General features: G+C 43.1%; 1 protein-coding gene across 1 annotated transcript; it reads right to left on the minus strand.

Annotated features, from left to right (window-relative positions):
• Positions 1-9,213: 9,213 nt before the first annotated feature.
• LOC121193289 (neuromedin-U receptor 1-like) lies at positions 9,214-10,995 on the minus strand. The gene is made up of 3 exons (XM_041055525.1): positions 10,308-10,995; positions 9,786-10,019; positions 9,214-9,524 (listed from the first exon to the last, which is right to left on the minus strand). Exons 1-3 carry the CDS (start codon positions 10,993-10,995, stop codon positions 9,214-9,216), a joined length of 1,233 nt encoding a protein of 410 aa, XP_040911459.1.
• Positions 10,996-11,379: the final 384 nt, after the last annotated feature.

The raw sequence follows: 11,379 nt of genomic DNA on the forward strand, positions 1-11,379 counted from the left end.
GAGTATATAGAAAAGGTTCTAAAGGACAAAGAACAGACAATGTAAAAGTAAACAGCATGGTTAAAGAGAGTGACACCATTACTAGAGGTTCAGCCACAAAATAAAGCTTCAGTTCAGTCATAATCGAACTATAGCAGCTATACAATAATTTAAGCAGAATTGGCCAAACAAGAATTGAAGCAGAACTTCAACAGGTCTTCCTCACTCTGTTTCTTCAAACACTGGAACGAGGACTTAACTGTGTCTTCCCCTCTAGTGCTTTTGACAAGGTTTCTAAAAGATAGTGAAAGGTTTCTCTACCATCTGTAAACATCTTTTCAGGTTTGCCTTCTGAAATGGCTGTCACTCTGTTCAGGTTTATAAAGATTAGCAGTTGTACTTTAAGACAAAGCCTGTTATCCTTTAAACCTTCCCTCAGTTCAGCCCTTGACATTGTCTCATTTCAAGTATGTCAATAGCACGTAGCTCAGTAGGAACAAAAAATCATTATTGTTCAACCTGGTGAACTTGACACATGTATTAGGTTTTCACAGTGGTCACTGTGTTCATCATCACCACTAGATGAGAAATGAAGCAAATATACCCAAACTGGGTGCATTTTTTACAGTGGTCTGAGCTATCGGAGTCGTCTCTCTGCCAGGATTCCTTCCCTTACCCCATCCATCACGCAATTAAAAAATAAATAAATAAATAAATAACGAACCCACCGACACTTAAACTTGACCCAAATAACCCCACGTTGCTTGATTCTGCTGTGAATCTTGTCCACGATTGACCGTACGTAGCGATTTACAGGGGTGGGAAAAATTCCCCTGCCGGGAGGCCTCCCTATGTGCCGACACGAAAAAAAAACGTAAGAATCGCAAAACTTTTCCTCACTACACCTACGTCAACCCAGAAAGGTCCTACTCCAGTCTCCCCATGGAACGAAACTTGGCAGAGTGAGACGAGCCAGTGTTTGACCTCAAAGTCCAACTCACACTTGTACATTAAAGCTTCTATCAAAATTTGGGTGAAGATGGACAGCAGTGCAACTATGCTCAGGACACAGGCTGAATACTACTTTTAAAAAAAAGTCTTACTTTGGAGGATCCCCAATCGATCGACATCAGACCTGCCTGTGTATCTACACCATCTACTGATGGAAAACTTAGCAGTAATTTAACTTAACAATAATTTTACTCAATATCAAACACCATCAGAGCCTAAGAGACGGCCAGCGCACCAACATGGCGGCTGTAGATGCCTTCTTGCTCACACTCTACCTTTTACCTCAACAGTAATCACTTCTATATACAGTAGACCTATGACACATATGTTTTTGTGTTACTCAAGTTGTGATGACACATTTTTGTGTTACTTAACTTGTGAGGACACAATGAAACATAATGCCTTAGCTCCTTACCCTAACCTAACCCAACCCAGTGCTTCTCAAATAGGAGAGAGATAATGAGACAAACAAAAGTCAACAAAAAAACAAAAAAAATTGAGAAGCACAGCCCTAACTTGACCTTAACTATCCAAACTGAAAGTAGAAAGGAGGGGTTGACTTATGAAAATGTCTGTTTTTTTTTTTTTGTTTTTTTTTTTGTTTTTTTTAAATAAACAGCTGTCTGTGTTATTTGACCTTCCACACTTGTGACTATGGTCACAAGTTCAAGTTAATTTGTCTTATTTGAAGCATTTTGTCTTGTGACATAACTGCTTATATAAATCACTGTATATTTTGCCAATCATCTGTCTGCTTTTGAAATTTGGTGTTTAGGTTGATCTCATCTGCCAATAAAGGTAATGGGGGCCAAAATCGACCACATTAGACAGAGAGACGGACCCTAAACAGCCCCAATGCGGGGCCCTCAGATCAACCCCTAGCAGGCTGATTAGAGGGAGGGAGGGAGGGAGAGGGAGACAGAGGTGTGAGTGTGAGTCTGTGTGTGAGAGAGAGAGAAGGACAGAGACTGGCACAGCAGCCGAGACAAGGTAAAATGATGGCCCGGTGGCCAAACAAACACTAGATACCTCATACCTCTTGAAGACTGGACAGACACGATGGATGGACTGATGGACAGCAGCCAGGTTGGAAGGATGGACAGGAACAAATTCTCTAGGAGGAAAAGTTATGGCACGGCGGCCAGACATCCCGGCATCAAAGAAACGAAACTTATACCTTGTATAGCCTCTTCTTCCCACGTAGTCAAAATCGACGAGCAAACAATAATCAAACAAACAATAATCAAACAAACAAACCGCCCGACCAACAGACCGATAGAGAGACAACCGATGGCAGCCACACTGGATGGACAGGAACAAATTCTCTAGGAGGAAAAGTTATGGCACAGCGGCCAGACATCCCAGCATCAAAGGAACGAAACTTATACCTCGTATAGCCTCTTCATCCCACGTAGTCAAAATCGACGCTACAATGCTGAAAGGGTTGGGGTTAGGGTTAGAGTGCAAGAGTATGTGCGAGTGAGAGTGACAGACAGGCAAACGGTCGGGCGGACAAATAATTATGGCATGGTGTGTGAGAGAAAGAAAAAAAGGGTGAGACAGATTGGCACAGTGGCCTTGTGTGTGTGTTTGTGTGTGTGTTTGTGTGAGTGTGTGTGTGTGTGTGTGTGTAAGCGTGCGTGTAAGCGTGCGTGTGTGTGTGCAAAAGAGAGGCACACACACACACACACCCCAGGAGCAGAATAAAAACTTCACTTACAATTAGTTGATTTATTGTCATGCTGATCTGTTTGTGGACCTGAAAGAAGAAGAAAAAGAAGAACCAGCTCAGTCTGAGTCTGCAGGTCAGAGCCAGTTCACCTGTGAAGACACGGAGTGGACTGATCCTGTCCAACACTCGCACTCTGTGGACATCAGTTGACTGGATATAAATCCATCTGTGTGAAGCTTTATACACACACACACTTCACACTGATCAGGGAATAATCATTTCTCCTGCTGTGATCGAGCTTATGGAACATTCCTGTCACAGTTATTGATCATATTGGAGACTGTGATGTGTGAGTGAGGATGACTGTGGTGAAGCTGAAAGATGAAGATTTTCAGACTAACTGCAGGTGGTTTAGAGATCAGCAGCATGTTCTCTTCACTGAGCAGCGTTTCTCAATCTTTAAATATTATTTACTGATTAAATTCTGCTCAACGAGAAAAACGGAAAATCAACACTGATCAAACTGATGACGGTATTTTACCGTCCGAGCTTCACTCAGGTTCACCTTCACCCAGGCCGCTGCTGCACCTGTGAGCCAAAGCAGCCACATTCCATGTGCACTGACCTGCAGTTCTGGACTCTAATATAACTAATAAATGTATATGTGGGCAAAAACTCTGAGGACTTGCAGGCCTGTCTCCACATACCCCTGATAACCGGAGCATGTGGGAGGTGAACTGAGGATTTACTAACGTGAACTGATGAGGCCGCTGAGGCCAAATTATCTCTGTGCGGCTGCGCTGTCCCGCGTCATATTCAGCCTTTATCTTTACCACATGAACCACATCAAGGTCCAAAATTTAAATACGTCAAACCACCAAGACTTAAGAAATGTTTCCTACAGAACCAGGTGAGCTCCACCTTAAAACATAACCCCAGGTGGCACCAGGGCAACATGGCACCGTAAACTGTGACTGTGTTTTCGGAACCCTGTCGTTGGCGCGCTCGTGGATTGAAATGTTGTGTGTACTCACTTTTCGTAGAAAGTCCAGAAAGCCGTTTCCAAACCGTCTGTCCAAGGCGAGCGGTGAGCGGAGACGCGCACTGAGGCTGTGTGCGCGAGCGTGTGCGCGGGCGTGAGCAGAAAGTGGCGTCTGTGGCTCACACTGTGGAAAGGCCTCTGTTGCAGCATCTGAAGTACAGAGATTAACAGGCTGATACACCTGGGCTGATACACCTGGTCTGATACACCTGGTCTGTTTCCCTCAGTGTGCTCACACTGTCTCCATACTCACTCATAAACTCGATGAAAGTCTGTGTTCCGCGCACACGCGCTCTCCTCTCCTCCAAACCGGCGCGGTAATGGCGGACTCGCTGATGGCGGACTCCTCCAAACCGCCAAACCGGCGCGGTAATGGCGGACTCCTCCAAACCGCCAAACCGGCGCGGTACTGGCGGACTCGCTGATGGCGAACTCCTCCAAACCGCCAAACCGGCGCGGTAATGGCGGACTCGGTGATGGCGGACTCCTCCAAACCGCCAAACCGGCGCGGTAATGGCGGACTCGGTGATGGCGGACTCCGGCGCGGTAATGGCGGAGTCGGTGCAGCGCATGGTGGTCACAGTGGGACCGTGGTTTAGCTGAACAACGAGTTGAAACCAGCTCCAGCACACGGCTCTGCGTCCGGTTTTATAAGGTTACACTCAAAGCACTGGGTCTCCACCTGATGAACAATAGTATCTCACAGATTTGAATAAACTCAAAACCAGCGTCTCCAGCGTGTCCGCCTGTTCCTAGGGTCCTGGCGGCTTTCACCTGCCCCTTTTAAGTCCCGCCTCTCTAACAACCAGGTGGGTCGTCATCTCTGATTGGCTAATGATTGGCCAGTGATAATTGGGCCAAACCATAATATCACAGGTCATGTATTACGAAACAAAACATAGAAACAAATAGGAGTGTGCCATACTGCAAAATTTGGTATGATCCCATACCAAGTAAATACAGGGCCGGTACTGCCCATAGCAAATTTTCGGAGCACCTCACAGCTGCTCCAAAGGGCTCATTATCGGCCGATTCGGGCCTGTCAAACTATTGCTATTTATTCAAAAACCAAACATGATATTGCCAAACAAATTTCACGGTCAAAGCCACAAGACCTTAAGGAAACAGTGATGGTTTTTTTTTTTTGTTTGTTTGTTTTTGTTTTGTTTTGTTTTGTTTTGGTTTGGTTTTTTTTTTTGGTCCTAGTGTCAAAATGTGGATAATACGATAATACGAGTTTAAAAAAGAGTATTTTCTGCTTTTCTCCAAAAATCCTCTTCTCGATTTACATTGGAGTCAATGGAGCAGTTGAGAGCGACTCATGTCGGTAAAAGGCAGATTATTCAAAAAACGTAAATCCTACCAATAAATTAAACACATTGTGAGAGAGAAGTGTGGCTACAAAGTTGGAAAATATCACTGTTGTAGAGTAAAATTTGTGGCTGTAGTCGTGTGAAGAAAAAATTTCGGAGACTTTTTAAAAGCCCCTACACTCTAAGCTCCCACTCTAGGCTTGAACATTAAGCAATACACACCCATTGTAAACTCTGACTTTTTTTTTGTGCGAGTTACAAAGCGAAATTCTAGGTGTAAGAAAAACAAGAATAACAATAGTGTGCGGTGCTACAACCCGCACCACTAACAGTCTTGAATAAAGAGGTGGAGCAACCAACAGAGTGGTATTGACGTCTACATGCGTTGAGTGGCTCAACATGAAAAGATGAGATGTCAGACAATATGAACTTTTACTTTCTCCTGCTCTCCTGCGGAGTTTCTCCCCTCTTGACTTTGCAGCCAAGTGTCTGAGTCATTCAAGTACAAGAGCATCAGACTTATAAGGAGAATGCAATCACAGCAGAACACCAGTGTCCTGGGATTTACCTGTCTTTTGTGAAATAGCATGAGTATAAATTGAGTGGAGAGCTAATCTCACCCACTAAGACTGGTATAACAAGGAAAAAATGGAAACAGCGAAGCTGTGCCAGAGTTTAATCAATATGCTGTTGATATTCCTTTTCCCTTTTATCTACCGATGTTTAAAGTTTGCAAATTACTTTTTGCTTACACTGACATCTGGTTCAGTGTAAGTATATTTTTCTACATTCCAGCAGGTTCCCAGCTGAATAATGTTTTGGCACAACCATGACACTCCAAGAGTGATTGGTACAAGCAATTTTCAGGAGGGTGGGGAAGGAAATGCTTCAAAATGTAAAAAATTAATTCCTCACAGGCCCACATCTGCCCTGGCATTAGTATTCAGGCTACAGTTATTTTCCATCCATTCATTCTTTACACCCGCTCATCTTGTTCAGGGTCACAGGAGAAGGAGGAGGTAATACCATGCCCTGGGGCAATGCATGATGCACCCTTTGTTAAGTTTTTTAATTAATGTAACCAGTGTGTCTTTGAACTGTGGGATGACACCCACACACACAGAATGTAAGGTAGGTTTGAATAGTGCTAAACACTGATTCATTGTCCAATGAAAATATAGCCATTTGCTTTCTGAGGTGTTTGCACAAGATCTGAAAAAAAAGACCCACGGCGCATTTTCTGAATTTAAGTACAGACTCCCTATTGCTGCTGGAACTGAAGTCTAAACCAATGGTGCTGGTGTGCAGGACTGCAGATGGAACGGCAGCCCAGCACCGGTGCTCTGCCCTCTGCTTTAACACATCGGGTCAAAGATGTAGTCTCATGTCTTCATTGGCTTTTTCTCAACTGCCGTTCTTGTTAGAATGATCTTCGATCTCCAGTCACACCATCAGGGTCGGTTCCCATCCTCACAATAGGCTTAAACTCATCTCATTATGAGACATCTCACACAATCCTTTCTGCAGTGAACCATATTTCCTCCTCCAGATCCTCCTTGTCTCCGATATGCTTTCGTGCTTCTACATCACCTCCTGTCCTAGCACTTGTCTTAAATTATCTTTTCGTTGTCATAAGAATATTGCAGAGTGATGCGGCCCTTAGGTTGCCAGACATCATCATCGGCTGCTTTAATAGAGATGATCTGAAAGTTTACAGTGGACTCTGTCAATTAAGTTTCTAAATTAAAAATTGTGACTCTTCTCTTTTCATTATGTGGTGTGTCAAAACATGTCAGGATGATGCATGTAAATTACTTACACAGATCTACATGCAGGTTGAGTTTGAACTTATGAAAACAAGTGATGTGAGGCCAAAAATTTTGCAATGCCTGCCTCCTACAGCTCCAACTGAGAATCAGATTGACAATTTATTGTTTCTAATTCTGGCATTTTATGGTTTTCAACCTGTCGAAATTTCCAGATCTGCGCTTATTTCTCTGGGTGAAAGTCAAAATGAAACATGTCATATTTCTCATTTGGGTTGATTTGTACTTTAATTTCATAGCTCCCATATTCTGTCCACATCATTCATTAAAGTTAAATGATACTGTCTGCCTCATATTGTTATATCAAGGAGCCACGGGTGGTGATTATAACCACGCTTTTGAAATAGCATTACTTGGGTGATCCAACCTTTTAAATGAGTCTGTTTGCAGAGGCAGTGGGTACAAACCAGCTTATACTGTGATGGTGATGGAGGTTGTGGGTATATTAGACAGTCATTAGTGCTGGTGTGGCACATTGATAACACTGTACCATTGCAAAGTGACTTGTCAGTATCTACCATTTAACTAATTTCTTTTCTTGCATCCTCCTCCTCATTCTTCTCCTTAATTTTTTTCCATGTTATTGACCCAGTGGCGTCATCTTTCGCTTTAGCCTCTCCCCCTCATGATCATCATCTCCATGTGTACAAATTACTTTTTCCCCTTCACGGCACGACACCCAAAGTTGAGATGAGACAGCCCAGGGGGAAGGCTCTGGTGGCCCTTGGCACATCTCGTTAATCAAAAATAACTTGTACTGTTTCGGGCAGCATGTGTTTACACAGAAGACATTTCTGTCCTGGAGCTGGTAGCTCTGTAGGAACCTGAATATGAAAGCAAGTGCAGAGACTCATTATACTCGTTTCTTTCTGAGTTAAACCAGAACAATAAATCTGCCACTAGTACTGATGTTCAAAAGCAGGTCATGGAATAATATATATATATATATATATATATATATATATATATATATATATATATATATATATATATATATATATATATATATATATATATTTCAAGGGTACACGCTGAGAAAAACATACATGCTTTCATTAAATAGCTGAATACTATACTACATCAGACCCTGTGCATTAATAAAAGAGTTGATGAATATTCACATGTCCTATATACAGGTGATGCATAAAGTTAACGCTGTTAAGTGATACATGAAACAGCAATAACACTTACATGTTTTCAGATTAGAAAGCAATGAACAAATGTGATCCTTTAAACCTGGCAATAAACACTTCTAAAATTAAGTATATTTTATTAATTAACCTTTAAATAACATAACTAATATTGTAGAATTACTAATATTGTACATCACGTAAGTAAGTGCACAATACAGTTATAAAAGAAATATGTGTGGGAACATGGGAATTGGTCTATTAAACTATTACACCTCAAGTAGTTTCTGAATATAATTTAAATACTTGTAAGACACCTGACTAATCACCTTCATCACTGCTTATAAATAGCATAGTCAAACCATGTGACCACGTTATGATTATTCCCCCTTTTCCCCTAATTAACTTTCACTTCCACCTCTGATTCATTCCACGACAAATGTTTCTTGCTTTTAAACAGGAACTGTTGTGCATTCATTCTTTTTTCTGACAGCGGGTTGATGTTGGCACTGTACAGTGTTAAATAGGCAAGCCTGGAAATGTTATTATTCACATTATACAATAAATACAATACATTACATACACAAATAGAAAAGCTTTACTTTTGAGAGAGTTGATGGGTTACATTTCCAATGCAATAAAATGCTGTTGTGTCATTTATATGATAATTTCATTTCTCATCTGAGCAGTGACTTTGTCATCTTTTCCCTTCGTCTAGGATGTTGTCTTACTGGTCCTCTCTCTAAATGGGATTTGAGTCACTGTAGGTATTACAGTCAGACAGTGTGCAGCATGCAAGCATGCTTAGTTTTTCTTAAGTGTGTCTCTTCAGGCTTGTCACGTAGCCTTTGGTCACACAATTCTGCCTATCCCTCGCAACGTCTGTTCATCCCCTACCACTTAGAGCATATCGTTGCATTTGGTGTCAAGACCTTCCCATTTGATTGTGTTGTGTTTGGCCACCACAAGCCTGCAGAACAACTTAAATGCTCTATGTCATAGATTTATTCTAAATGTCTGAGTACTCTTGGAGGGATGAACAACATTCTTCCAAAAGACATTCCCTAATTTGGTGTGTTGATGATGGTGGTGTTTGGTCCAACATCTCTCACTGGTGTTCAGTTTGGATTAGATCTGGCATCTGTGTAGGCCATGGTGCATCAAACCATTCGGTGACCCCTCATGTCCTGTTTTGTTTCATTCCTGCTCTCAGTTCTTTTCTTTGAATTATCAGAAGACCCTAAGTCCATTTCATACTGCTGGGAGTTTTCTCACTCAAGGTGCTGCGTTGGGTCATCTGTAAGCTGGAGCGCATCGGCCAGCTGTTAGAATAACACATCACGTGACCGAACATTTCTCTGAACCTGGTGGACATGAGGTTGTAGAGGATGGGGTTGATGGCGGAGCTCAGGTAGAAGCAAACGCCGGAGACAACGTGGACGTGCTCAAAGATCATGAGGTGCTGCTCGGACGAGGTGTCGATGTAGCTCCACATCAAGCGGTCCACGTGGAAGGGAGCCCAGCAGAGACCGAACACAACCACCAGCACACCTGGAACAGATGGACAAATTACATGAGCCATAGCCAACCGGACAGACAGACTGGTAACAGGAAAACAGAAACACATAAGCAATCGTGACGTCAGTTCAATCACCAGGATGTCACAGACAACAGGACAAAGCTAAAAAACAACAAATACATTTGGGAGTAATGGGTGCTAACACTCTTATGAACACACACATACTCAGTGAATTCAATTCTGTTTTCTGCTGCTTTGCAACTTGGTAAAAGCATAACTGAAGTGACACCTACACAGCATTTTGGTGACCTGCACGTTGCGTTTGCTCAGCTTTTGCTCATGGGACCTTGAGAGACTTTCCGGTCCAAAGCTGCACCTGGTGTCCACCATGGTCATTATCCCCTCCCTGTGGAGCCGCAAGCCAATGAGGAGGTAGAGAACACTAATTATCAGCATGGGGAGCAGAAAGAAGACCACCGTGGAAATCAGGATGATCAGGTTGTACATCCAGGTCGGCTTGACCACATCTGAGAATGGAGATGTAAAAATGTGGGATAACACAGATTTGTCAGGCTGGTTATGATGCCAGGTGTGTAACCATGGGTATTATCACTTCAAATGTCACTACAAAACCTCTTAGCTTTTTTAGCTCTCTGTCAGTGTGGGTCTGGAGATGGTCATGCCAGTCTGTAAGTCCACCACCTTGATCCAGACTGAACATGCTAACATTAACATGTAGCCTCATAGCATTCATAGCATGTGTCTCTCTAGACTGATAGAAACAGCAAAAATAAATTATTAAATTCTATACGTACGGCAGATAGCAGATTGTGGAAACGGTCGCCCAAACTTTGGAGGCAACACCATAATCCCATGCAGACTGGTGTTTGGCACAGCACACAGCATGGACAGCACCCACAGCAGGAAGATTACCCTCTTGACATGAGCACGTGTGGTCATGTGTTTGACTTTTAGAGGGTGTACCACTGCCACATAGCGTTCCACGCTGAGTGCGGTAACGTTGAGGATTGAGGCGAAGCAGACAGTCTCAAACAGAAAAGTTTTGAAGTAGCAGCCTCCCTCCCCTAGGAGGAAGGGGTAATTCTGCCACAAGTCATAGAGCTCTAACGGCATGCCCATCAGCAGCACCAGCAGGTCAGACACCGCCAGACTCAGCAGATAGTAGTTGGTGGGCGTCTGCATCACTCTGTAGCGTAAAATGACCACACAGGTCAAAGAATTGCCCAGGACGCCCACCATGAAGATGGCAAGGTAGGTGACACAGACAGGGAAGAACACGGGGGACCTCAGAGGCCCCAGGTGCCTGGCCAGGTACTCTTCCTCGCTCAAACACATTTCATCCAGATCTTCCTCTGTAGCGTTGGCCAACACCCAGGAAATATTCATCCCACACACCACAGCAGACTCGGGGCACCCTACGTCACTGAAGGCTGCAGCACCGGTTGTGAAAAGAGCTTCGAGGGAACAGTTCAGCTCCGGCATGTCAGCAGGAAGGTTGCTGTGTTTCTAAACCTAAAATGGAAATATGAAGAAGGAAAACAAAAGGAGAAAAGGTGGAATTTAAAGGGGAACTGCCCCCATTTTACACATTAAGCTCAATTTTCCTATGAATGAAAGCTTGAGAATGTCTTCTGTGGCTCTGGAGAGTCTTCTTAAGTTTAGGGAGAAAAAAAACCCCTGATGATGTCATCAGGGTTATTTTAGCTTTATATCTCAAATTTATAATGAAGTCTGAGTCATAAGCTGGAGGTGTTGAATTTGAATGATGTGGGCATTTGTAGGGTCGAGATTTTAACGAACAAAATCCTTGTCTTGTGAAAGAGGAAAGAGGCAAATCTGATTAAAAGTGAGGCTCAGAATGAGTCA

The sequence above is a fragment of the Toxotes jaculatrix genome, chromosome 14 (assembly GCF_017976425.1).
Source record: "Toxotes jaculatrix isolate fToxJac2 chromosome 14, fToxJac2.pri, whole genome shotgun sequence".
NCBI lineage: Eukaryota > Metazoa > Chordata > Actinopteri > Toxotidae > Toxotes > Toxotes jaculatrix.

Coding starts and splice junctions, on each gene's coding strand:
- LOC121193289 (XM_041055525.1), bottom strand. CDS start 10,995: ATGCCGGAGCTGAACTGTTCCCTCGAAGCTCTTTTCACAACCGGTGCT. Junction 10,020..10,307: donor TCCACAATCTGCTATCTGCC/GTACGTATAGAA, acceptor CTCCATTCTCAG/ATGTGGTCAAGCCGACCTGG. Junction 9,525..9,785: donor GCAGGTCACCAAAATGCTGT/GTAGGTGTCACT, acceptor CATCTGTTCCAG/GTGTGCTGGTGGTTGTGTTC.